The following is a 26,979-nucleotide window of genomic DNA, read 5'->3' as shown; positions in this document are numbered from 1 at the left end:
GATGCACTGCCCGGCCGTGATAAATGAGTGGTGTCCTATTCCCTTTTCACAGTCCATCTTATGTGCAGTGATGAACTTTGCTTTGCCAGAAGCCTTCTCCCAAACTTACTTTCTACATCAGTCCCTACAATCCTGATTGTATCCCCTGTCCCAAAGACAAAAGTCAGTTACATAAGCAATTACCCATAAGTATAGTCGGTGCCTTTTGGAAGAGAGCAGACATGGGAATGTTTAACCAAAAGGAAAAGTAAGACAAAGGAGTTGAAGACATGTGATTGTATTAGAAATTTGTTAGAACTCAAATTGAGGTAAATATGGATACAAGTAATTTTTAGGTATGGAACAAATTCTCTGCTTACAGCTTCTATTTTTGTTTATGATAAAGAATGTAGGAGGGAAGGAGTAGGTGATATTGTGGGAAGTGTGTTAAGACACTATAGTAGATACTTGATAGACACACAGGATGAGGCCTGAAGAGTCACTATTGCTTTTCATTGTCTCTTCTAACCATTGCACTTTTCTTTAAAATCCCTTAGCTCTTTTATTTTTTTAACTTTTTTTAAGTTTATTTATTTTGAGAGACAGTGTGCACATGCACTTGCACATGAGTAGGGGAGGAACAGAGAGAAGGAGAGAGAATCCCAAGCAGGCTCCACACTCAGCGCAGAGCCCTGCACGGGGCTCTGCCTCGCTAAGGGTGAGATCATGACCTGAGCCAAAATCAAGTCAGACACTTAACTGACGGAGCCACCCAGGCACCCTTTTTTTTAACTGGAATAGAGTCGACATATATTGTTACATTAGTTTTAGGTGTACAATGTGATTGGCCCTCTCTGTACCTTATGCTCCCCATAAGTGTATCTATCCCCATACAACACCGTCACAATATCATTGACTGTGTTCCCTATGCTGTGCCTTTCATCCCCCTGAATCTCCCACTCCCCTCCACCCATTTTGCCCCTTCCCCCATGCCTCTCCCCTCTGGCATGCACCAGTTTTTTCTACTTGTGGATCTGTTTCTACTTTGTTTCTTTTGCTTTTTAGATCTTCTAGGTGAAATCTTATGGTATTTGTCTTTGTCTGTCTGACTTACTTCACTGAACATAATGCCCTCTAGGTCCATCTGTGTTGTCTCATATGGCAAGATCTCATTCCCTTTTATGGTTAAGTAATATCCCTGTGTGTGTGTGTGTGTGTGTGTGTGTGTGTGTGTACATATGTATATATTTACATCTTTTTTATTCCTCTATTGATGGACACTTAGATTGCTTCCATATCTTGACAATTGTAAATAATCCTGCAATAAGCATAGGGGTGCATATATCGTTTTGAATTCATGTTTTGTTTTCTTTGAGTAAAAACCCAATAATGGGATTACTGGATCATGTGATATTTCTCTTTTTAGTTTTTTGAGGAGCCTTCCTACTGTTTTCCACAGTGGCTCTACCAGTTTGCATTTCTCCAACAGTGCACATGAGTTCCTTTTTCTCCACATCCTCAACAATACTTATTATTTCTTACCTTTCTAATAACAGCCATTCCGGTAGATGTGAGGTGATACCTCACTTGGTTTTGATTTTCATTACCCTGATGATGAGTGACAGCCATCTTTTCATGTACCTATTGGCCATCTGTGTATCTTCTTTGGGAAAATGTGTATTCAGGTCCTCTAACCATCTTTAATGGGATTGTTCGGTTTTCTGGTGTTGAGTGGTATAAATTTTTTTATTTATATTAGATATTAAGCCCTTATCAGATATATCATTTTGCAAATGTCTTCTTCCATTGCCTTTTCATTCTGTCAGTGGTTTTCTTTGCTGTGCGAAAGATTTTTATTTTGGGGTAGTCCCAATAGTTCATTTTTGCTTTTGTTTTTCTTGCCTGAGGACATCTATGGTTGATGTCCAAGAGATTATTTGGATATCTTTTGTTTTCTTCTAGGAGTTTCATGGTTTGGAGTCTGACATTTAGGTTTTTAAATCATTTAGGGTTTATTTTTGCGTATGGTGTAAGAAAGTGGTCCAGGTTCATTCTTCTGCATGTCACTGTCCAGATTTGTACCAGATCGTTTGTTCTTGGAGAAGTGAGAAGCCTCCTAAAGATCCCTGGCCCTCCAGCAAATTTCTGGGGTTAGTAACTAAATCTTCTTCCTGTGTGCTCCAGGCACTTTGCGAACTGCTGTTTCTATGCCTTAGCTCAAAAGCTCACAGCGGTGGTTTGTTAGCTGTCTCTTTAAGGGCAGGGACTCCGTTTCCTGTAGCCCTCACCCTCTCCCTCTCCCGGAGCCAAGCTTACAGATTTTAAAGTACCCAGAGTTAAGCCTATGATTGTAAAATCTCAAGAAGTTTGGCTCCACTGGCTTTCAGAGCCAAATGTTCTAGGGATCTGTCCTCCCGGTGCAGGGCCCCTGTGTCTGGGGAGCCTGATGGGGGGTCCAGTTCCATGCCTTCTTCATGCCTGTGGTGACCCTCCCGTTCGTTCGTGGTTAATCTCACTGGAAGTTTGGTTCCTGGCCACATCTCCGCCCTCCCACCCATCTTGATGTGGCCTCCCCTCTACTGTTAACTGTGGAGAGACTGGCCACTCTTTGGGTTGTTTTCGGGGTTTGCCGACCCATGTGGCTTTTACCAAGGTGTATCTGTTGGGTGTGGTGAGTTTCGGGTCCTCCTGCCCCACCGCCCTCCCAGGCGCCCACATTGACTCTTGTTACAAGGCTCCTCCCGGGTGGCCGGGTGGCCACAGCAGGACAGAGCTGTGTCTTCCACTGCACTGATGTCACACTGTGCTCCTCCCGCTGCTGAAGCCAAGCTGGCCACGGCCCACTCTGAGCCCTTGAATGAAAATGTGTCTTCCTCAGCTGGGGATGAGGAGGTATGTCTGTCTGTCCTCCCAGAGCACTTGAGGTCTCCAGTCCTTGGAGCTACACCCATAGCTCATCACATGTCCTTGACACTGTTGGGAGAGGGGGATGGGTATCCACCCCTGATAAAACCTCCCTGCCCCTCCGCCCCCCCCCTCCCCCCCCCCCCGCCCCCCCCCCCCCCCGTGAAAGAACTGGTCCCACAGCACAAAGGGGAGGCAGCAGACCCTTGGTCCTCAATCCTCTTCCTCCCCATGGAGACCCTCCCATGTCTTTTCACTGGAGCATTTAGACCATTTACATTTAAAGTAATTATTGATAGATATGTACTTATTGCCATCTTGTTCATAGTTTTCTGGTTGTTTTTATAGTTCTCTGTCCCTTTCTTCTTTTGCTTTCTTTCCTTGTAATTCATGACTGTATTTAGTGTTAGACTTGGCTTTCTTTCTCTTTCCTTTTTGTATCTATTATAGTTTTTTGCTTTGTGGTTATCATGAGACTCATATATTATATCCTAAGAATATAGCATCACATTCTAAAAGAACTTCAGTTTTACTTCCTCTTCTGTATTTTATGTATATATTGTCATATTTTATATCTTTATGTTTTTTGAGTTCCCCTTAATTAATTTTTTAGATAAAATTGATTTTACTGCTTTTGTCTTTTAACTTTTTGGCTTTACAAATGATTGCTCTTATACCTTTAGTGTATATTTGCTTTTACTCATGGTATTTTTTCTTTTTATAATTTTCTAATTATGGCCTTTTCATTTACCCTAAAAGAAGTTCCTTTAACATTTATTGTAAGGCTGGTTTCGTAGTAAATTAACTCCTTTAATTTTTGTTTGTCTGGGAAACTCTTTATCTCTCGTTCTGTTCCGAGTGATAGCCTTGCTAAGCAGAATATTCTTAGTTCTAGGGTTTTTCCTTTTAGCGCTTTGAATATATCATGTCACTGCCTTCTGGCCTACAAAGTTTCTGTTGAAACAAATCAGCCGATGGCCTTGTGGCATTTCCCTCATACATAATTAGTTGCTTCATTTTTGCTGCTTTTTTTTTCTTTTTTTTTTTCATGTTTATTTGTTTTTGAGAGAGAGAGAGAGACAGAGCATGAGCCGGGGAGGGGCAGAGAGAAAGGGAGACACAGAATCCAAAGCAGGCAGCACAGAGCCTGACACAGGGCCCGAACTCATGAGCTGTGAGATCATGACCTGAGCGAAAGTCGGATGTTCAACCAACTGAGCCACCCAGGTGCTCCCATCTTTGTTGCTTTTAAAATTCTTCCTTGGTTTTTCATCTTTGGTGTTTTAATTATTATGTGTCAGTGTAGAGAGAATTTCATGGGTCCATCTTGTTTGGAACTCTCTGTGCTTCCCAAACCTGGATGTCTGTTTCCTTCCCCAGGTTAGGGAAGTTTTCAGCTATTATTTGTTCCAATATGCTTTCTGTTCCTTTCTCTCTCTCTTCTCCTTCTGAGATCCCTGTGATGCAAATATTTGTCTGTTTGATGTTGTCCAAGAGATCCTTTAACCAATCTTTTTGTTTTTCCTCTTTTTGCTGTCGAGCTTAGGAGGGTTTTTTTTCCATTACCCTGTCTTCCAGATTGCTGATCCATTCTTCTGCATCTTCTAATCTCCTGTTGATTCCTTCTAGTGTATTTTCCATTTCAGTTATTGTATGCTTCAAATCTTGATTGGTTCTTTTTTAATGTTTTCTCTCTCTATTAAAGTTCTCACTTAGTTCAACCACTCTTCTCCAGTTTGGTGAGTGTCTTGAAGACCATTACTTTAAACTCTTTATCAGGTAGATTTTTTTCTCTCCTCATTTAGTTCTTTTTCTGAGGTTTTGTCTTATTTCACTTGGAGCATATTCCTTTGTCTTAATTTTGCTTGACTTTCTGTGTTTGTTTCTATGAATCAGGTGGAACAGATAATTCTCCTAAACATGATGGAATGGTCTTGTGTGTCATTGTTCCTTGTGTAGACTGTGCGTGCCTGGTGACTGGAGCTATGTCTGGCATGGGCTGGGGATCCCAGGGCAATCTATGCTGTGACTACCCTGCTGGAATAGCCATAGCTAATGTGGATATGGGCCAGAGTGGGTACAGGGTGCCCTGGTCCCCAAGATCTTTTAAAGCACATGCTATCTAACTGTACTGCTCACTATTACCTGTCTTACCTGTCTTACACTATTACCTGTCGTAATAATGTCACTATTACTATGATGCTCTATAGATCCTCTGTGTCATTGCTTGAAAGTTTTAGCACCTGGCTCTTCTTGCCTCCTTACACTGTTCTGCCCAGAATTCGTGATCCCCAAAGACCACCAGGGAGCCGAGTCTGATGCAAAAGCAAAGAGCCTTTATTCGAGCTAGCCCGAGCTCAGTCCCCTACCTGCACTACGCAGCGGTGAGATGCTGGGGAGAGAGAGGGAGTTTCAAAAGGACAAAGGTTTTACTGGGGCCTACGGGCAGTTGGTGAGGTAATGGCTGTGGCCTCAGCCCATTGGCTGGGGAAGGGTCGGGTCGGAGTCCTGTTAGGCAGGTGAGCGGGAGGTTACTCAAGGAGAGGAGGCGTGGTCAAGGTGAAGGACACAGAACAAGATGGAGTCGGCCGGCGTAGGCCCGCCCTCTCAACCACTATTCCAGTGATCATTCTTTGTAATTTCAGTATCTTCATAGATCACCCATTCAACATAGTGACCTATCATTTTCTTGAACTTCACCCATTCAATGGCATCTCACCTCAGCTACCACCAATTATTTCTCCACCTCCAAAATTTCAGTTCCTGGAATCTCAATCTATGATCTGTACCACCTGCCTCTCCGTGTCACTTCCTCTTGTACCCTGAGTTTAGCAATTGTAAGACCCCACCCCAGTCCATCTATCTTATCACCCTTTCTTTGTTATTCTTATCACTTGAGTTCTCACTTCTATTCAAACTGAGCTTCTCACTCCCTGGTTTGTCCCTGTCATTCCCTTGCATATACTTTCAAATCCATTATCATCAGTCTCCACCCCTCAACAACCACTGTTCTGATTTCTGTCATCAGAATTAGTTGTGCCAGTCCTTGCACTTTTGTTAATGGTTTCTTTTACTTAATGTTGAGATTTACCGATGTCTTTGCATATATCACTAGTTTATCCCTTTTTTAGTGCTGAGTGGTTTTGCATTGTAAGGATATATCATAATTTGTTTATCGATTCTCCTATTGATGGACATTAGGTTGTTATAATTGAGGCTATTAATAAAGCTGCCAACTGAAAGATAATTCAAGCTGAAGTTGTAAAACATGAGAGAATCAGTTACTATAAGACATCTTGTTCTGCACATATGTTTCATTTCCCCTGAGTAGAAGTAGAATTACTAAATCCTAGGGTACATTTGTGTTTATCCATATATGAAACTGTCACAAAGTTTTCTGAAAGGACTAACCATTTTACACACCCACCAGCAATGTCAGTCTTTTTAATTTTAGCTGTATAGTAGATATGAAGTAGTTGTAATTTGGCCTCCCCTGCTTACCTATTTTTATGTGATTTTGGTGACATCTCTGTTAAATATTTTGTCCGTTTAAAAAAAAATTTTTTTAACGTTTATTTATTTTTGAGAGAGAGACAGAAACAGAGACAGAGCATGACTAGGGGAGGGGCAGAAAGTGACGGACACAGAATCTGAAGCAGGCTCCAGGCTCTGAGCTGTCAGCACAGAGCCTGCGGCAGGGCTCGAACTCATGAACCGTGAGATCATGACCTGAGCCGAAGTCAGACACTAACCAACTGAGCCACCCAGGCGCCCCATTTTGTCCATTTTTAATTGGATTATTTGTCTTCTTTTTGAGTTGTAAGATTTTTTTATATATTCTGGATATAGTTCCTTTGTCAGAGATATATATTGCAAGTATTTTTTTCCGGTCTATGGCCTGCCTTTTTATTTACTTCATAAAATCTTTCATAAAGCAGTTTTAAGTTTTGATGAAGTATAGTTTATCAGTTTTTTGTTCTATATGTAGTGATTAAAAAAAAAAAAAAGCTTGAGGCACCTGGGTGGCTCAGTCAGTTAAGCATCTGACTTCGGCTCAGGTCATGATCTCTCAGTGGGTTCAAGCCCCATGTCAGGCTCTGTGGTGACAACTCAGAGTCTGGAGCCTGCTTCAGATTCTGTGTCTCCCTCTTTCTCTACCCCTCCCCTGCTTGTGCTCACTCCCTCTCCAAAATAAATAAACATCTTTAAAAAAAATTTTTTTTAATGTTTATTTATTTTTGACAGAGAGAGACAGAGCATGAGTGGGGTAGGGTCAGAGAGAGAGGGAGACACAGAATCTGAAACAGTCTCCAGGCTCCGAGCTGTCAGCCCAGAGCCCGACACAGGGCTTGAACTCACAGACAGCGAGATCATGACCTGAGCCAAAGTCAGATGTTCAACCGACTGAGCCACCCAGGTGCCCCAATAAACATCTTTTTAAAAAAGTTTATTTAGCAGAGACAGTGCAAGTAGGGGAGGGGCAGAGAGAGAGGGAGAGAGAATCCCAAGCAGGCTCCATACTGTCAGCACAGAGCCTGACATGGGGCTCAAAGTCACAAACCGTGAGATATGACCTGTCCAAAATCAAGAGTCGGTTGCTGAAGTGACTTAGCCACGCAGGAGCCCCTATAGATAAAGCTTCTTGTGTACTCCGGAAGACATTTTGTCTATTCCAAGGTTATGAAGAGTGTCTGCTTGTTTCCTTCTGGAAAGTTTCTGGTTTTGGCTTTTAGGCTTACCATCCATATCAGAGTCTGCATCTGTGCTCTTATGTAAGGCTGGGCTTTATTCTTATGAGTTGGTCCAGTTGTTCTAGCAGCATCTGTTGAAAAATGATTCCTTTCTATGTTTAGTGGCCGTGCCACCTTTTTAAAAAATGAATTGGCCGTGGGGTGCCTGGGTGGCTCAGTCGGTTAAGCATCCGACTTCGGCTCAGGTCATGATCTCGTGGTTCGTGAGTTCGAGCCCCGCGTCGGGCTCTGTGCTGACAGCTCAGAGCCTGGAGCCTGCTTCACATTCTGTGTCTCCCTCTCTCTCTGCCCCTTTCTGCTCATGCTGTGTCTCTCTCTGTCTCAAAAATAAACATTAAAAAAAAAAAAAAACAATATTAAAAAAAAATGAATTGGCCATGTATGTGGGGGTTTATTTCTGTATTCCATATTGTATTCCATTGGTCTGTTTATCCTTACACCAGGACTACACTGCCTCGCTTATTGTGGCATTATGGCAGAGATTTTCAACAACGCTGCTGACATTTTGGATGAGATGTATTATGGGAGGTATCCTGGCCTCTACCTACTAGGTACCAATAGTATGCCCAGTGGTGGCACAATTAAAAATGTTTTCAGACATTGCCAAATATTTACTGAGAGGGAAGGGGCAAAATTGCCCCCAGTTGAGAACCACTGTTTCATGGTGAAATAAGGCAGTGCACACCCTCCAGATTTGTTTGCTTGTTTGTTTGGTGTTTACTAATTTTTTGAGAGAGAGATTGTGAGCAGGGGAAGGGCAGAGAGAGGGGGAGACACAGAATCCGAAGCAGGCTCCGAGCTGTCAGCACAGAGCCCAAATGCAGGGCTTGAAGTCATGAACTTTGAGATCATGACCTGAACCAAAGCTCAACTAACTGAGCCACCCAGGCGCCACACCTTCCAGTTTTGTTTTAATTCAAGATTGTTTTGTCTCTTCTTGGTATTTTTTGCTTTTCCATATAAATAACCTGCATGGTTTTGAACATACCATGATGAACATACAGATCAATTTAGAAAGAATTGATATAACAATATTGAGTCTTGTAATACATGAAATCCATGAACACAGTATATTTCTCCTTTCCTCTCTCCTGTTTTTTTCTTTTTGTTGTTGTTTGTATAATTTCTTTTAGCAGTATTTTCTGTTTTCAAAGTGAAGTTCTTACATGGTTTTTTGTTACATAATTCCTAAGTATTTCAAATTCTATGATGCTGTTTTAAATGGATTTAAATTTCATTTTCCATTGTTATATGTAGAAATATCATTGATTTTTCTACATTGACCTTGTATTCTGAGAACTTGTTAAATTCACTCATTAGTTCTAGGAGTTATTTTTAAATTCCTTAACATATTCTGTTTGTATAATCATGTCATCTGAAATAAAGGGAATTAACTTCATCTTTCCAATTGATGTGCCTTTTGTTTTTATGTTGGCCTTATTGAACTTTTTAGGAGCTCCAGTGTAATGGGGAATAGAGGCAATATAATGAGATTTTTTGCCTTTTGTCCCTTTGGAGAGGGAAGTATTAACTATTTTACAGTTAACTGTGCTGCTAACTAGGGATTTTTGATAATTGCCCTTTATCAGATTGGGGAGGTTTCCTTTCATTCCTGGTGTGCTGAGAGTTCTTATCATGAACATGTATTCAATATTGTCATACAGCTGTTCTCCTTTATTTGGTCAGTGTGGTTAATTTTACTGATTAACTTTGACATTTATTTATTTGTTTGTTTTAGAGCACGTGAGCAGGGGAGAGGGGCAGATGGAGACAGGGGGAAGAGAGAGAGAGAGAGTGTGTCTCAAGCAGGCTCTGTGCCCAGCAGAGCCTGATGCAGGGTTTGATCCCACAAACCTGAGATCATGACCTGAGCCAAAATCAAGAGTCGGACGGATGCTCAACTGACTAAGCCATCCAGTCACCCCTTTTTATTTTTTACTTATTTTTCTTTTACTGGTTAATTTTGAGATATCAAGTCAGCCTTGCCTTCTAAGGGTAACTCTCATTTGGTGATGTGGGAGTTTTCTTAATAAACTGGTGGATTTTATTTACTAATATTTTGTGAAGGATTTTTGTGTACAGTTTGGTCTGTAAATTTCTTGTAATATCTTTGTGAGGTTTGGAGATCAAGGTTATACAGGCTTTATAAAATATGTTGTGGGTGGTGGGGGGAACGCCTGGCTGGCTCAGTTGGATAAGTGTCTGACTTCAGCCCAGGTCATGATCTCATGTGGGTTTGAGCCCACATAGGGCTCTGTGCTGGCAGCTCAGAGCCTGGAGTCTGCTTCGGATTCTGTGTCTCCCTTTCTCTCTGCCCCTCTCCCACTTGCACTGTGTCTCTCTCAAAAATAAATAAACATTAAAAAAAATTTTTTTAATAAATAAAATATGTTGAGAAAGTGTTTCCTCTACTTCTATACTTGGAAAAAGGTTCTATGATTGTTATTTCTCCTTTAAATGTTTGACAAAAAGTAATAAAAAATCTGAACAGGGAGTTTTCTTTGTAGGAAGCTTACTAATTATAAATTAAATTTATTAATAAAGTTTTTGTATTTTTTTGTCAGTTTTGCTAAGTTGATTCTTTCAAGAAATTGATCCATTTTATCTAAGTTGTTGAATTTATTAGCAGAAAGTTGGTCATATTATTCTTTTAATGTCTGTGGTATTGGTAGTGATAGCCTATCTTTCATTCATGAGAGTGATCATTTTGTTTACTTTTTTTTCTTCACTCTTTTTTTTTTTTTTCATTCATCATTCTTGGTAGGAGTTTATTAATTTTACTAAAGTTTTCAAACACAACTTTAGTCTGTGTGGTCTCTATTTTTTAGTTTAGTGTTTCATTGCTTTCTTCTTTTATTCATTCCTTTCTTCTTACCAAAGAATAAAGTTGCACGTCTTCCATCTTCTTAAGGTGGGAACTAAAATCACTGATTTAAAGTTTTTATCTTTTTCCACTGTAGGCATTTAAAGTTATAAATTTCCCTCCGGGGGCGCCTGCGTCGCTCAGTTGATTAGACATTCGACTTAGGCCCAGACCACGGTCTCACGGTTCATGAGTTCAAGCCCCACATCGGGCTTGCTGCTGTCAATGCAGAGTCTGCCTAGGATCCTCTGCTCCCTCTCTTTCAAAATTAAATAAACATTAAAAAAATAATAAGATAAATTTCCCTCTGAACAACTGCACTCAATAAATTTGGTATGCTGCATTTTCATTTTGTTCATTTTGTTTTGCTACTTCCCTTTTGATTTCTTTTTTTTTTGACCTATAGCTTATTTGGAAGTATGTTCTTGTTTTATTTTAATTTCCAATTATTGAGCTTTTCTAGATACCATAATTGATTTCTAATATAAATCTATTTTTTAATTGGAGAACATACTCTAAGATTTAAATCTTATGAAATTCATTGGCATTTGTTTTATGGGCCAATGTAAAGATTTCTTATGTTGCACTCAAAAAGAATATGTATTGCAATTGTTGGGCCTAAATAGTTGTTCTGTAAATATCAACAAGGTCAAGGTAGTTGATAGTGTTGTTCAAATCTGTATTCTTACTGATATTTTTTTTGTGACTGTTCTATCAATTATTGAGAGGTATGTTGCAATATGCAACTACAATCATAGATTCATCAGTTTCTCCCTTTAGTTCTTTGCTTCATGTATTTTGAAGGTCTCTTATTAGGTACATACATATTTATGATTTTTATGTAGTCCTGATGAACTGACCCTTCTATCATTATGAAATACTGTTTTCATCTCTGGTAATACTCCCTGTCTTAATGCCTACTTTGTCTGCTATTAATTTAGTAAATGTCTTCTACTGTTTCATCCTTTTGCTTTCAACCTGTCTGTGTTTGTGGAAATCCTCTTGTGTCTTGGTTATATTCAGTCTAGCAAGTGCTAAATCAGAAACTGTGAAGAACTGTATAGGATCTGAGGTTTTGACAAGCAAGCTAATTTTTTTAGCTTACCACTATTTCGTATGTATTGTGGCAGGCTGAAAGAAAACAAACTGTGTATCACTCGTGGAAAAAGCGTAGCCAAAGCAATGTCTTATGTCAGTTTCCTAAAGTCTACTCCCCAAAGGGCAATGCTGTGAGGGCCAGATGGCTCCTGCACAGAGTAGGAACTAGTTCATTACAGACTAAGAACCACGACACGTGGAAACTACATGGCCGCTGCTATCCCCCTCTTCAGAGAGAAGGAAACCTTATGTTTGATCTGGAGTGTAAGCACTCTTTGGAGAAGAGAGAGATCTTTATCTTCGCTACCCCATGTCTCCAGGAAGGGAGACCTTTCTTTGCTTTACTATACTACACTGTCTACACGCACACTCTCAAGTTGGCTGTGAATGTCTTCATTCAGAGAACCTGGGCTGTGCAGAAATACGAAATATTTACAGAGAACTGTCTCCCAAAAACAAGACTCTGCCTTGTGTTTAGTCTTTTTACATCTAATAATTCTTAAAGCAGTTTGATGTAGGTCTCTCATTTAACTATGTTTTCTATCAATTCTATTTTTTTTCCTCTTGTTTCTTCTTCCTTTCCTGCCTCCCTTTGAGTTAGTCAAAAAATTTTCAATTTTACTTTTTTTTTAGTGGCTCCTCTAGGCATTATAATATTCATTCTTAACTATTTAGAGTTATAACTGGACCATTTCACATAAATATAAGGATCCTTCAACTTTATGATTCTATTAGTCCCACCCCCATGTTGGCATCCTTTTGCTCATGGACTTCTTTATGTCTGCATGTTATGAAGTTCACAATACAGTGTTGTAATTGTTGCGTCAAACCCACTATCTCCTACCTACCACTGGGGTAAGACCACTTAAATATACGTATCCCTACTTCCCGGAAGTGTACTTCCCTAAATCTGAGTTATTTAGAATAGAATAATGCTCCAGCCAGTGAAGGCCTTTGGAAGGATGGTTAATAGTAATGCATGGAACTAAAAATCTTAAAGACTTCTTACCTACCACCTCTCAGCCCCATGCTTTCTGAAGAGGAGAACCACTTGGCAGTTTCTCAACCAGTGAATTGCAAGCCTCCTTTTCCATTTTTTTCATTGTCTAGCAAATAATTATTGAAACACACACATATTTTTCACAAGCAAAATTAATTTTTTGAAACAGATGAAACTAGAGAATATAAACTCAAGTACCCAGGTGCAATCAGAAATAAATGAAATAGGAAAGTTAAGAAAAATAGGGAATGTGTGAATAGGAGTTCATACTTGACAAATCTTACATATTTTCCAGAGGAGGTGGAAATCAAGATTTTTACGTAAATTGCATGGATTTTTAGCATACTTCAGACTTATCATGACAGCCAATTTTAAACTTTTGGTCTAAAAGACAAAAAGAAATATACAGCATTGTCCTGACTGCCCCATAATTTGTAAGACTGATTCTTTCACCAATGAATTAGCTCTTCACATTCCAGAAAATAGTAAAGAATGCTTCCACAGCAGGCTTTGGGAGGTGGAAACATGTATGTAGGCCTGCCAGGCCTGGATAAGGTTCTGGAATTACCACATATAAAGATATTAAAATTCTTAGCTAAGGGCCTTTTTTTTTTAATTTGTTTCTAAGTAAGTAGACTTTTGAAATATGAAAACATCACTGTATAATAAATCACTAGTTTGAAGCTATTTTCTGTATTGAGATTTTTAAAATTTAATCCCTAATTCAGTTATCTACTTTGTGTTTTAAATGTAGAGCTTTTGAAGAGAAACGAAAAGAACAAGAAGAAAGAGAACAACAAATCAGAGAACAAATACTTCAACAAAGAAAAGAGAAGTTTGAAGAAGTCACTGAAAAATTCCAACGTGCCCATATTCCTCTTTCACAACGGAGGAGAGCAGGTACCTTAATCTCTAGAACAATTTGAGAACAAAAATGAAAGTTATATCTAATATTCAATATTCAATATTGAGTAGGCAGTAAAATGATAAATTAAGAAAGAAAATATAGGGACACATGGGTGGCTCAGTCAGTTGAGCGTCCAACTCTGACTCAGATCATGCATGATCTCACAGTTTTTGAGTTCAAGCCCTGTGTTGGGCTCTGTGCTGACAGCTCAGAGCCTGGAGCCTGCTTCAGATTCTGCGTCTTTCTCTCTCTCTGTCCCTCCCCTGCTTGCCCTCTTTCTCCCCCTCAAAAATAAACATTAAAAAAGAAAATTAAAAAAAAAAAAAAGGAAGTATAAATTCAAACTAAAAAAATATGCCTTTGAGTAATAAGGTTTTAACCAAGTGAAAAATTGTAATTTGATTTAGCTTTAACTTGGAGAATATTTTGTTGGCTCTATTAGTAAATTTTGAAAGCTTGCAAGTTTGATTCTACTATATCCTGGCTCACAATGCTTTGTCTTTTTAAAACTGATTTAGTAAAAAGAAAATTTAACATTTGGGTTCAGTAAATTAGTGTCACATTCATTCTGGTATTTTATTCACATTTTGGTTCAAATTCCTGTTTGAGAAACATTTAAATAAAAATAAAGTGTACAAAGTGATACAATCCAACAATCTGAGACCTGGAACCTATTAAGAATCTAAATATGAGTATGGTTGATTCTTTGGTATCACATCTACATTTTTTATACCTTAAATAGCAACACAGAATTAAGAATAAAATGTCAAAGCTTCAAAAAGAAAAGGACAGGCAGAACCTTTATGTTCAACAAACATACGTTGTACTACATTGTACTTAGCCCTGGGCTGAGACAGAGAGAAATCTAGTCCTACTCTACCATTAAAGATCTCACAGCTTATTTTGGAGGTGAGAATAATGTAAACAATGTCAATAAATAAACTGATGATTGCTGTGGTAACAAAATATGTGAAGCTCTGTGTGAACACAGAAGGAAGAAAACTACAGCTGTACAGGGACATCAAGGACATTATCCCTGAAAAAATGACTTAATTTGAATCTTGAAGAATGAGCATTTTGCCATGCATAGAGAAAAAAATTTTTTAATCCCCAATGGAAGGAAAAGCTTTCGTAAATAAATTATGTATTTTGGTGTATCCTGAAGCATAGGGTGGGGAAAAAGTGAAGAAAAATGAATGTAAGTCTAAAAAACTAAGTTAGAACCAGGACCCAAAGAGCTTTGCATATCATGCTAGGAATTTTGTCTTTCTCCAAAATGCAATCCACTTAAAGGTTTTTAATTGAAGGGGCGCATGGATGGCTCAGTCGGTTAAGTGTCCGACTTCAGCTCAGGTCATGATCTCACGGTCCGTGGGTTCGAGCCCCGCATCAGGCTCTGTGCTGAAAGCTCAGAGCCTGGAGCCTGTTTCAGATTCTGTGTCTCCCTCTCTCTGACCCTTCCCCGTTCATGCTCTGTCTCTCTCTGTCTCAAAAATAAATAAATGTTAAAAAAAAAAAAATTTTTTTTTTAAATTAAAAAAAAGGGTTTTTAATTGAAAATGAAGCCATTACTGTGTCTGTCACAGTGAGTAAGGGCAGGTGGTAACACCATTAAAAATAATAACAGCTTAAATATGGCAGGGTTTATTTCTCCCTCTGATAATATGAAGTCCTGAGGTAGGCAGTCACAGCTCATTTGGGGACTGTGCAGTGTCACTGGGAACCCCAATGCCTCTGTCTCTCAGCTCAACTATTCTTAGTTTGTGATTTATATCTTCACCCTCATGGTCACATTGCACCTGCCAGATCTCCAGCCATCATGCCATGTTGTAGGCATGAAGAAGGAAGAATTGTAAAGGAAAAAAGGTTGTACCTCTGAGCTCCTTTTAAATTATGTTCCTAGAAATAGCCATTTGTCTGCTTAGTGTAATTTATAATTGGCAATTTCATGTGCAGGGGGTACTGAAAAATGAAAAAAAAATTTTTTTAAGGCTCTATTGCTACTCTCTAACTATTAATGTAGGGTCTGTTGCCAAGGAAGAAAGGGAAAATGGATATTGTGTGGGAAACTTGGGGTCTCTACTATAATTAGATTTGTTTGTTAGAAAGATAATTACAGTTACAACATGGATGTTGGGTTCCAGTAAAGACACTGAAGTAGATAGACTAGTATGAGACTATTTCGTTATTTGTGGCAAGAGAGGTCCAGCTGCTAAATTAAAACACTGTACTGGATGTGGAGACAAGTGGTAATATATTCAGGAGATGTAATCAGTAGATTTCAGTTACGATCAATGGAAAGTGCCAAGGGTCCAGGTAGAGAACAGTGCCCTAGGGATTTTGCAGAGAGCCTCACAAGTTTTTAGACATTTTTACAGAATTAATGATTTTGGTAGATGATCATATTAATCAGGGTTATGGATGAATCAGATTACAAGTGTGAATGATCATTAAGTTTTAAATGTATTGATTTTGAGCCTCCTTTGGCTTGTCCAAATGGAGAAATCAAATCAGCAACTAGAAATGTGGGTCTGAAACTTAAGAACAAGATACAGAATAGAGATGTATATATTTAAGAGTCACTAATGAATGGATATATAGTTGATAAATGAAGCCATGGGAAAGGTAAACTAAACAACAGGATATAGACCATAGATTGAGGGTAGGGCCTAAAATAGAATCTTAACACATACCAGTGTATACTGTAGGTAGAGCAAGAAAAACCAAAAAATGGATTTTGAGAAGTAGTTGTCAAAATTAAAATATATATGTAAAACCTTGGTTTGTGAGCAGAATTTGTTCCGGACACATGCTTATAAACCAAAGCACTCGTATGCCAAAGTGAATTTCAAGAACCATTGGCTCAGTTGTGATCATGTGACATTTGGCATCACTCCTTTATCTTGCAACGAGTTGCAACAAGTGCAAGCCACTCATTTATCTAGTTAAAATTTATTAGAGAAATCTCCTCATCTTGCGGAACACTCACAGAACAAGTTCCCCGCAATCCAAAGTTTTACTCTATTTACATTTGCTTGTATTTGCATAAAGAAACAGTGAAAGAATATACAAGTGACCAAGGAGAGCAAGACTTCCAAATATATCATGTATATTTTTCACTTCTGAGTATGAATATGTCATCTATGCAAAATGTCAAAATAAATTTTTTTAAAAAAAGTTTTTTTAACGTTTATTTATTTTTGAGACAGAGAGAGACAGATCATGAACGGGGGAGGGTCAGAGAAAGAGGGAGACACAGAATCTGAAACAGGCTCCAGGCTCTGAGCGGTTAGCACAGAGCCCGATGCGGGGCTCGAACTCACGGACCTCGAGATCATGACCTGAGCCGAAGCTGGACGCTTAACCGACTGAGCCACCCAGGCGCCCCTGTCAAAATAAAATTTTAAGAAAAGCCAGTGCTATCAGTGAAGAGCAAGAACAAAGCTATGAAAGACTACTACTTAATTGACTGTTAGTTCACTTTATTCCCAAACCCTGAAGGCTAACCGCAAGCTCACCAGGAAGCCTGGTGGTTGGCTCTTCCCCGTGCTACAAAGAAGGGCAGCAGGCTGGGGGTTTGAATGAGGTCAGAAAACCGTTGGAGTGAGCATATTAGGGTAGAAGAACTGGAAAAACCAGAGCTCCTGGGCTAAATGAAGGAATGCAGCTGTGGTCTGCAGTAAGACTTGAAAAATAACAGGCTTCCAGTATCCCCAGCGCATGAGGGGTGGTAACCAGGAGTCGTTAAATTAACAGCAACAAGAAGCAGTCATGGGTGGTCGTACACTGATCTAAGGTAGTTTTCATTTTCTGAAGTATAACTGACATATAATATCCTATTCATTTCAGGCATGCATCTTTATGATTCTTTATTTTTATACGTTATTAAATGATCCTGACAATAAGTCTAGTTCCATCTGTCACCACACAAAATTATTACAGCGTCACTGACTATTCTCCCTGTGCTGTACATAACATCCTCATGACTTACTTATTTCATAACTGGATGTCTATACCTCTTAATCCAACCCCCCAACCTATCTCACACTTCACCAGCCCCTCAACCTTTGCCCTCCCTAGTAACAGTTTGTTTCCTCTCTCTGTGAGTCTGTTTGTTTTGTTCATTTGGTTTGTTCTGTTTAGATTCCACATGTAAGTGACATCATACAGTATTTGTCCACTGACTTATTTCGCTTAGCATAATGCTCTCTAGGTCCATTACATTGTCTCAAATGGAAAGATTTCATTCTTTTTTGATGGCTAAATAATATTCCATAATGTATATATACCACATCTTCTTTTTTCTTGAATTTTTTTTAACATTTATTTATTTTTGAGAGATAGAGCATGAGTGGGGCAGGGGCACAGAGAGGGAGACACAGAATCCGAAGCAGGCTCCAGACTCCTAGCTGTCAGCACAGAGCCCAATGCGGGACTCAAACTCACCGAACTGTAAGATCATGACCTGAGCCGAAGTCGGACATTTAACCAACTGAGCCACTCAGGAGCCCCAGTATACCATATCTTCTTTATCCATTCATCTATCAGTGGACACAGGTTGCTCCCATTTCCTGGCTGTTGTAAATAATGCTGGGGTGAACATACAGGTACATCTGTCTCTTCGATGTAATGTCTTTGTTGACCTGAGTTAGCATTAAAATTAGTGTTTAGGCTCTCTTTGATAGGCATCAAGTGGTGAAGGTTAATAAAAGCAAGTCTCAGACTCTAATCTTGTATGACTAGACACAGAACATTCATACAGCTTGTTCAGTGAGCTGAATAAAGTCCCAGCTTTCTGTCCTTGTAGGTACTCTAACTATACCTTCTATGAGAGGTCTGCCGAGATACACACAGCCACATTCCAGAGACAGAACTGTGCCATCTGGCATTGGACATTGAGAAATGTTCCTGTATTAACGGTCAGACACAAGCCTGAGTAGACATCAAGACTCAGAGATCATCGATAGGGTAAAGGATATAGACCTCCCTGCATTCTTATTCCCTGTTCATGTAAAGGTAGGGAGTGATTAAAATATATTTATGAAAATGCACTTGTCTTGAATACCTTTAATTTCAACAAAGAAATCCCATTTTTAACATTCAACAAGATATTCACCAGGCTGTTCTTTTCACCAACAAAAACCCATGTTAGACATTGAGTATACCAATTAGAAAACCAGTTGATATATAACACTTGACAATATCTGCCTCAAAAGGATTGGTCCTTTATGATTAGAATATCCTGCAAGCCCTGTCATACAGCTGTATTCATCAGAATATTATGCCATCACCTCTTAATTAGGGAAATGGACTGTCTCTAGAGTTCCGTCTATGAACTAAAGCATACATAATAATGTACTGGCTTTGCTTTAGAATTTTAAGGTAAATAACAAAGATTGCAATAATGAAAAAGCCTGAAAACATACAGGGTTTTTAAAGGAGAAGGAGGAAAGACAGTTTGGAGGTGTCTGTAGAGACCTAGAAAGTCAGCTACCCTACCTCCAGGCCTTGAATTTTCTGTAGTATGTGATGCAAAATAATGCAAAATAATGCCTCCATTTAAGCAGGTGAGTTTCCATTTAAGACAGCTGAGTTTCAACTTGACCACATAAGTGAAAGGGTATTTCGAGAAGTAGAAGAGGTTGAGTACGTTGAGACCAATGTGCCCAGCAAAAGGGCTTTACAAAGTGGCTACTACGCACGCAAAGTAGAGTTGGGTATGAGGTTGTACTGTGTAGCATGTCAACGAACGTCCACGTGGTCTATGACCTCGAACAAGATACTTACCTTCTCTATGCCTCAGTTTCCTCCATTGCAAAATGGAGATTCAAAGAGCATCTGCCTCACAGGCTGTAGTGAGGATTACATTTGTTACAACATGCTCAAAAATAATGTCTGTAATGGTAAGTGCTCAGTAAACATCAGCTGGTGTTTTTATACCTTCCCCTTTTCTTCATAAGAATATTAATAAATTTTGTCAGAAATTTATGGAGTCATGAGATCAAATACAGTGTGGTTTGCATGCCGGGATGAAGGGCCTGAACATTTCTCAGTTTTTTTTCCAGATAAATATTCTTAAAATTGGTGACGTGAATTTTGAGGTCACAGTTTCTCTTTGGGTAATTAAATATCTAAATTTAAAATATTTACACTATTCTAAAAAATATTTTCTTTTTTCAAAAGTTTTAAAGTAGTATTTATTGGGGCGCCTGGGTGGCTCAGTCGGTTGAGCGGCCGGCTTCAGCTCATGTCATGATCTCACAGTTCATGAGTTCGAGCCCCGTGTTGGGCTCCGTGCTGACAGCTCGGAGCCTGGAGCCTGTTTCAGATTCTGTGTCTCCCTCTTTCTGACCCTCCCCCATTCATGCTCTGTCTCTCTCTGTCTCAAAAATAAATAAAAACGTTAAAAATAAATAAATAAAAAATAAAAGGAAGAGTTGCTTTAATAAATAAATAAATAAATAAATAAATAAATAAATAAATAAATAAAAATAAAGTAGTATTTATTATTGACCAGTTAGAATAGAAGATGAAGTGATTCTATACTATTTGATTTTTCTTTATTCTCTTAGCTTTTCAAAAACCAGTTCCTCCTTTGGAAGAAGCCCTCAAACAAATTCAGGAATCCAACTTAAAATCAGAAGTAAACCTTCCCTCTTCCCATAGACCAACAGTAAATTGGAGGTAAGTAATGTATTATTATTATGTATAATTATTAATATGTAATAATTAAATAGCTTTCTATTACTGAGTTTGTAGGCCATTTCATCAGTTACTCCTCACCCTTGTAGAGTTTAATGTTTTATTTTCACAGATTAAATTAAGGTAGAGTAGAATATAAATTGCTTCCAGAATAAGGCAAAATTCTAATTTATTGTCTTGGTATTACAGTGCTGCCTATGTTGAATAAATTTCTATGGAAACTATCATTCAAACCATTTTAAAATATTGATGTTCATTATTTATCTTCACTGCAAGGAAAAAATAGTGTTGAATTGTAGTGATATATTTTTAGATAAAAGGAGTAACTGTATGGGAAAAATGGGTGTTTCCTCACAGAGAATCTTTCCTGGGTGTCTTGAAAAAGGCAATGGCTTATGGTTCCTCTCCAGGAGCTTAAATGAATTATTAGAAGCAATAGAGTCAATCAACCAATCACACAGTGCCCTGTGACATCTTTTATGTCTCCATTTATTTATTATAAATGTTTATTAAAGCTACCACTTGCATAACATTAGTCAGGCTTTGTAAAGGGGATATGGGGAAGAAGAACGTGGTAAAATACAATTCCTAGTGTACAATCTAGGAGAGAAGTGTAATACTTCAAAAAGTATAGACTAGTACCCCAAGAGTAATGATAATAATATGTAATATTTATTTATATAAAGACATTTACAATGGAGACATTAATTAATGTTTATATTTTGCTGTACATAATGTTATTTACTAAAGTACTTCCATTTTTAGAATATCTGTGGCCAGTAGTTCCCTTGATCAGAGCTAAGACCAATTCATTTTCTCAGTCTTCACTGTAGTTGAGGAAAGACCTCATGGAATAGAAGATTCTTCAACAAAGCTTTGAAGAGACTAGGGATTAATTATGAAATGAGTGAGCCCTGGTACTCCGGACAGAGAGGGATGAGTGTGTGTGCAGGACAAGAGTGGTAGAAGGAGTGATGTGCTCTGGGAAGGAGAGCACGTGGAATGCCAGAGCACAGAATCCCAGTAGCCTGTCCAGGCAGGGGATTGGAGGGGTAAATGCGTCTGTGCACTAAGGAGTGCACACTTTATCCTGAGAGTTCGAGACGAGTCAGTGAAGGATCTTAAGTAGAAGGGGGGTAAGATCAGCTTTTCTCTTTTATCATTTATCATTCCAATCTACACATGTGGATAATGGGTTAGAAGAGGACAAAACAGGAGGCTATTCCAATATATGTCATTGAAATTATATGAGTTCATAGCTCGAGAGAAAGATATAGGCTTAAGTTGATTCAACACAGCTCACGGATGAGACGCAGCCATGGAGAGTGTGTACCGTGATGGCAGGTGTAGGGCAGAGCCCTGAAGAATAGCAACATTTAAGGATGTAGAAAACAGGCCCACAAATAGGAACAGAAGGTTGACGTAGGACGGGACAGGGTGGGATCATGCAAACTAAAGAAGTGTGGAGTTTCCTGGAAAAAAAGCAAGCAGAGTTCAAATGGCTTCCAGTGAGTTAGTGACATAAAAACTTGTTACCCTGACATGAAACAGGTGGCACATAAAAAAGGGGTGACAGAAAAGAGGTGGATAAAGGAAGTGCAAAGCCAACAAAGAATGATGAAGTGCCCCAGGTACTGAGAATAGGATCAGCATGACCGTGACCACCTCGGAGCTGAACCGGAAGCTCTGCAGCTGCTGTGGAAGAGGGCTGCTAGCCAGCCCGTGGTCCCGGATAGGGGAGCATTGCCAGGGGCAGAGGTCAGGCTAAAAGGACAGTTCTCAAGCGCCTCTTCCCTCTGTCGTCCTGTCTCTTGTGCTTCCCATCAACCAAACTGAGCCATAAATCAGAAGGCAAAGGATCATTTAGTATCTGCCAAGCAGAGAGAAGTGGAGAAGCCCAGAAAGTGAATCTGGAGGGGAAATGACAGTGTCCACTATAGAAGCAGTGCGTCTAGGGGCGCCTGGGTGGCTCATTCGGTTAAGCCGCCGACTTTGGCTTAGGTCATGATCTCGCGGTCCGTGAGTTCGAGCCCCGCGTCGGGCTCTGTGCAGACAGCTCAGAGCCTGGAGCCTGTTTCAGATTCTGTGTCTCCCTCTCTCAGACCCTCCCCTGTTCATGCTCTGTCTCTCCCTGTCTCAAAAATAAATAAAAAATGTTAAAAAAATTTTTTTTAAAAAGAAGCAGTGCGTCTACTATATTTCACAATAAAAAAGTCACAGTGGTGACTCTGTCAGAGTAGTTTCAGTGAAGTGATAGGCAAAGGAAAGAGATTACTAGAAGTTGAAAAGACACGGAGAGCAAGAAAGTAAAGATAAGAACCGTAGTTTGTCTTCAAAAGGAAAAGAGTGATAGAACGATAGCCAGAAAAGATGTAGGGCCCAGTCAGGTCCCACAGACTGATGAGTAACAGAACGTGGTCTAGAAAGACAGAGGAGGGCAAGCATGTGGAGCATCTTATGTACCTACTTTGAGCTAGACGAGGATTAGCATGGGTTACACTATGAGTGAGATGTGGTTCTCCTCTCGGGAAAGGTTTGCAGTTAACGTTAGAACACACACGTAACACTGTGTAAGGGGAGCTGTTACGGGAATATTAGCCAAGTGGCAACGTATGAATCTTGAAGTTGGAAAGAAGTCCTAAAGGATGGGTGCACGTTGTCTCATGAAGAAGCAGAGGCCGAGTGTAGGCCTGTTCAGGCCTGCAGTGTGGTAGGAGGAAATAGGACTCGCTCAGAGAGACGGGACTGTAGGGTGTGTTGCCGGAAGGACAGGAGATGGTCCAGAAAATGGACTGAAATTGAATGTGAAATGTTTTTATTTCTGGCTAGGAAGTTTGAGGTTTGTTCTATAACTAGTAGAGAACCCATGCAGGTGATCGATCAGGGAGTGATCTCATCCTCTGTTGTTTTAGAAAGATAACTGGTATGAGTGTTGGAGAATGAAAAGGATGGAGAGACATTGAAGGCAAAGGGCACAAGACGAAATTAATGGGATGATCCCAAGGAGAGGTCGTCACTGCCAATGCTGGACTAGTACAATTTTGTATAGCGAGGAAATGATAGATCTGTTAAAGAATATAAATATTTTGAGTGATTAGAAGGAAAGGATGAGAGAAGAAGAAATGAAAATGCCTTTTCACAAAACAGAGAAGTGACATAAAGAAATAAGAGTTTAAGAATGTTGATCAACTAGACATATACAAATTGGAGCACAGAGTGATTAGTGGCAGGAAAATCAGGAGGCACAGCCATGAATTTAAAAGGACTTTTGTTAAAAGAAAGTTGAAAACAAAGAAGGAAAAGACATTTCATAGAAATAGATAATAGAAATTAGATTATGAGTGTATGAGGGAATAAAGAAAATGAAAAAAACGAAATCAAAAGGAACTGAAATTTTGAGGTAATTTGGTGACTTTAAAAAGAAACAAAATGAAATAGTACTGGTTTGGTGAGATATTGCTGAATTTCATTTGAGGCTTCTAGGGGCGCCTGCATGGCTCAGTCGGTTAAGCCTCCGACTTAAGTTCAGGTCACGATCTTGCGGTTCATGAGTTCGAGCCCCACGTCGGGCTCTGTGCTGACAGCTCAGAGCCTGTATCCTGCTTCGGATTCCATCTCCCTCTATTTCTCTGCCCTTCACCCACGTGTACTCTGTCTGTCAAAAATAAACATTTTTTTAAAAATGTTTTAAATAACTAAATAAATTTCATTTGAGGCTTCTGAATTGAGGGGATAAATATCCAAGTAGAAATGTATAAAAACAATTTGACCTAAAATGAAATGAGAGATCAAGCTATAGAAATACATTTGAAAGTCATGATTATGTATATTGTTGCTTGTTACATGTACTAGTGTCTCCCCAACCGGATGTGATAAAGGCTAGATGTCACACGTGCAGGTGCTGTGCCGGTGGTGTTCCTGGCTCAGTGCTGTGCATGTTGGAGGCGTTCAGTAAATACTTGGAGTGGAGAGACATACGTGAACACTCCTCAGAGAGTATGAGCTTGATCTGAAGCTTAATTGACGAGGAGGGTATTCAGGAAAGGCAAACATTGGGAGGGAACCACAGACGAGGGAACAAGTCATGTGTGGAAGGGCATGATGCCATGAAAGAGCATGTTTTGTTACGGGACTGAGCGCAGTTCGGCCCGTCCGGTGTGCACACAGAGAGGAGTTGGGGCAGATAGGCTGGCTGAAAGGAAGCCACAAGTTAACTCATCAAGGGCCTTGTTAAAGAGTCTGTCCTAAAAACAATTACTGAATGAAACATTCCACGTGTATACTTCAGAATGACTGTCAGAATGGACAAAAGTAGGGTAAGGCTAATGGTGGGAAAATCAGGTCAAGTGATATTTAGTGAAAATGAAGACCTCGTGAGAGCTGTTTAGGAGGTGGAATCGAACTGGAACCAGGGGTTCAGGAGGAGTGAAAGGGATGGAGATTGGTCAGTTACGAGGTAGTGACACCATTTATCAAAAGGAGTGTTAAGGAAGGAGAGGCTTAAGGGACAGAGCAACTGGCAAGAGGATAGCAAACTGTCGGGACACATGTAGGATATTCCCAAGCCAGTTTCTCATGGATAGAAATCTCAGCCACAAATATAGATGTGATCGTTGCCAACAAATGGATGGAATTAAAGACGTGGCTCGTGAGTTCAGCTAGGCCATCGGACTCCCACAGCTACAGCAAGCCGAGTTTGGCTTCACTTAGAGGACAGAGCGCACTTCATGGCAACGGACAAGATTCTGTTTCAATAGGAGGAGTCCTCGTGGCTCAGCACAAAGCGGTCAGTCTTTGCTATGCCCCTCGCCCCTCAAGTGACATCTCGGCTGTAAGGAAACAAGGTCCCAGTGGGTGGGTGTAGAGCCACCCTGGCAGAAACCCCATCTTCCAAACAGGAACCAGTATTTCTGGCGATGGCTCCAGAGCAGCAATGCCACCGAGGTCCATGTGAGACACATGTCCAGGTACACGAGTTACCACACTCAGGGAAACCCAGAGCTGTAGCTTGATGTCAGCTAGCTGTGGTGTATCCAACCAGTCCTCTGGATTGTACGCAGGGTAGGGACGGAGAAGCAAGGAAGTGGGTCATGTGACTCTCAAAAATCCCAGCAAGATAAAAAAAGTGATTCTTTCTGTCAAGAGTACAGCTTGTAAAAACTCACCAAAATGCATAGTTGTTTTTTAATTTAAATTAAGTTTCAGAACTTTACTGGATTTCAATACATTAGCTTTTACATCAAAACTTTATAAATTAAAATTAGTTTACAAACACATTTAACAAATCATTTTTTTTATGTTTATTATTTTGAGAGAGACAGAGCATGAGCGGGGGAGGGGCAGAGAGAGAGAGCTAGACACAGAGTCTGAAGCAAGTTCTAGCTCCAAGCTTTCAGCACAGAGCCCGACACGGGGCTCAAACTCATGGACTGCGAGATCATGACCTGAGCCAAAGTCGGACCCTTAACCGACTGAGCCTCCCTGGCACCCCAACAGATCGCTTTTAAAGCAAGAGTCCATTTCAGTGTTTAGCCATTCTCTGGATTTTAGAAGCAAAGTACCAGTCTAGATGAGCATCCCTAAGGGCGTGCAGACCCACAGCATACATTCCTAGTCTTGGTTATGCTGGAGATTTTGTCTTACAGTGTTAGGTTAAACAAATCAGATTAATTCTCTTTGGAACTTATTCTCCCAACACTTACTGTAATGGCAAAGTGTTTACCAGATACTTAATGAGGTGGTTTGTGAAAAATACTATCTAATTCAAAAACACTATTGATATTGAACACCAGATTGCGCTGTGTAGTAGTCAGTCCCTTAGGGTATTTTTTTAAATTGTGGGTCATTTTCTGATTCCCATTTTGGGGGTTCTTAAATCTTAGCAAGCATTACCAGTAATATGTACCAAAAGTCCTTTTAAACTTTATTTATTTAAAAAAATTTTTTTTCTGGGTAGAAAAAGAGAGTGAGAGTGAGCAGGGGAGGGACAGAGAGAATCATAAGCAGGCTCCACAGTCAGCACAGAGCCCACCTTGTGGCTCGATCTTGCAAGCCATGAGAATATGACCTGAGCTGAACTCAAGAGTGGGATGCTTAATGGACTGAGCCACCCAGGTGCACCTAAACTTTCTTGAAAGTTTGAGCAATTGGCTGTGTTTGAACAGTAAAATAATAATCCAGGATCAAGCTGTGAGTGCCCAGAAGGGAGACTGTGCTAGGTGCAGTGTAAAAGCTATGGTCTTTCTTCCCCCGCTGTTGATAATCAAGATATGAAGTCAGAATGCTTTAAGCTTAGGAAACAGCCGCTGACAAGTTTTGGTTACAAGTTTTGGCTGCTGTAAAAATGCTATTCTAAAATATATTTTGAATTGTAAGAACAAAAGAAATTTTTTTGTACTTTTTTTTCATTTAATTGGAATAATTTTTAAGTTTCTGCAAATAAGGTAATTGTAAATTTAAAGCAGTAAGCATTTATTGGTGAATAATATACATATTCCCATTCCAAGAAATATAAGTAAATGAAGTTGAAATAAATTCTTTAAAGTTTACTATAAAATAATCCAGTGTATAAAGGACAAGCAAAGAGAGGAGCTCAAGAGGGAACGTGAGAAGGAACACCCGGGGACGTAGGGAAGTAACCAGGAGAGCAATGGCATGAAGACCAGGGGATTCCAGTCGGGAAGTGTCCGTGTTTGCAGCTATTCGGTCAGTTCGTCAATCACGAGCGAGAGCTGGGCCCCGAGCAGCTGAGGTGGAGGCCAGCTGGCAGCGGCTG

General features: G+C 39.7%; 1 protein-coding gene across 10 annotated transcripts in view; it reads left to right on the top strand.

Annotated features, from left to right (window-relative positions):
- Nucleotides 1-26,979, top strand: part of CEP126 (centrosomal protein 126) — a 102,640-nt gene that overhangs the window by 22,896 nt on the left and 52,765 nt on the right. For 7 of the 10 annotated variants that reach the window (XM_053900591.1, XM_053900589.1, XM_053900587.1 and 4 more), the window contains exons 3-4: nucleotides 13,350-13,495; nucleotides 20,075-20,186. In XM_053900591.1, coding sequence (XP_053756566.1) covers nucleotides 13,350-13,495; nucleotides 20,075-20,186 — 258 coding nt within the window. Of the gene's footprint in view, nucleotides 1-13,349; nucleotides 13,496-20,072; nucleotides 20,187-26,979 lie in introns of those variants that run through there. The other 3 variants (XM_053900592.1, XM_053900594.1, XM_053900593.1) reach the window with 3 other exon arrangements.

Source organism: Panthera pardus, unplaced genomic scaffold, assembly GCF_024362965.1.
Source record: "Panthera pardus isolate Hobbes unplaced genomic scaffold, ASM2436296v1 HiC_scaffold_12, whole genome shotgun sequence".
Taxonomy (NCBI): domain Eukaryota; kingdom Metazoa; phylum Chordata; class Mammalia; order Carnivora; family Felidae; genus Panthera; species Panthera pardus.
The sequence above is the reverse complement of the archived record's forward strand: the minus strand, read 5'-3'. Positions and strand labels throughout refer to the sequence as shown.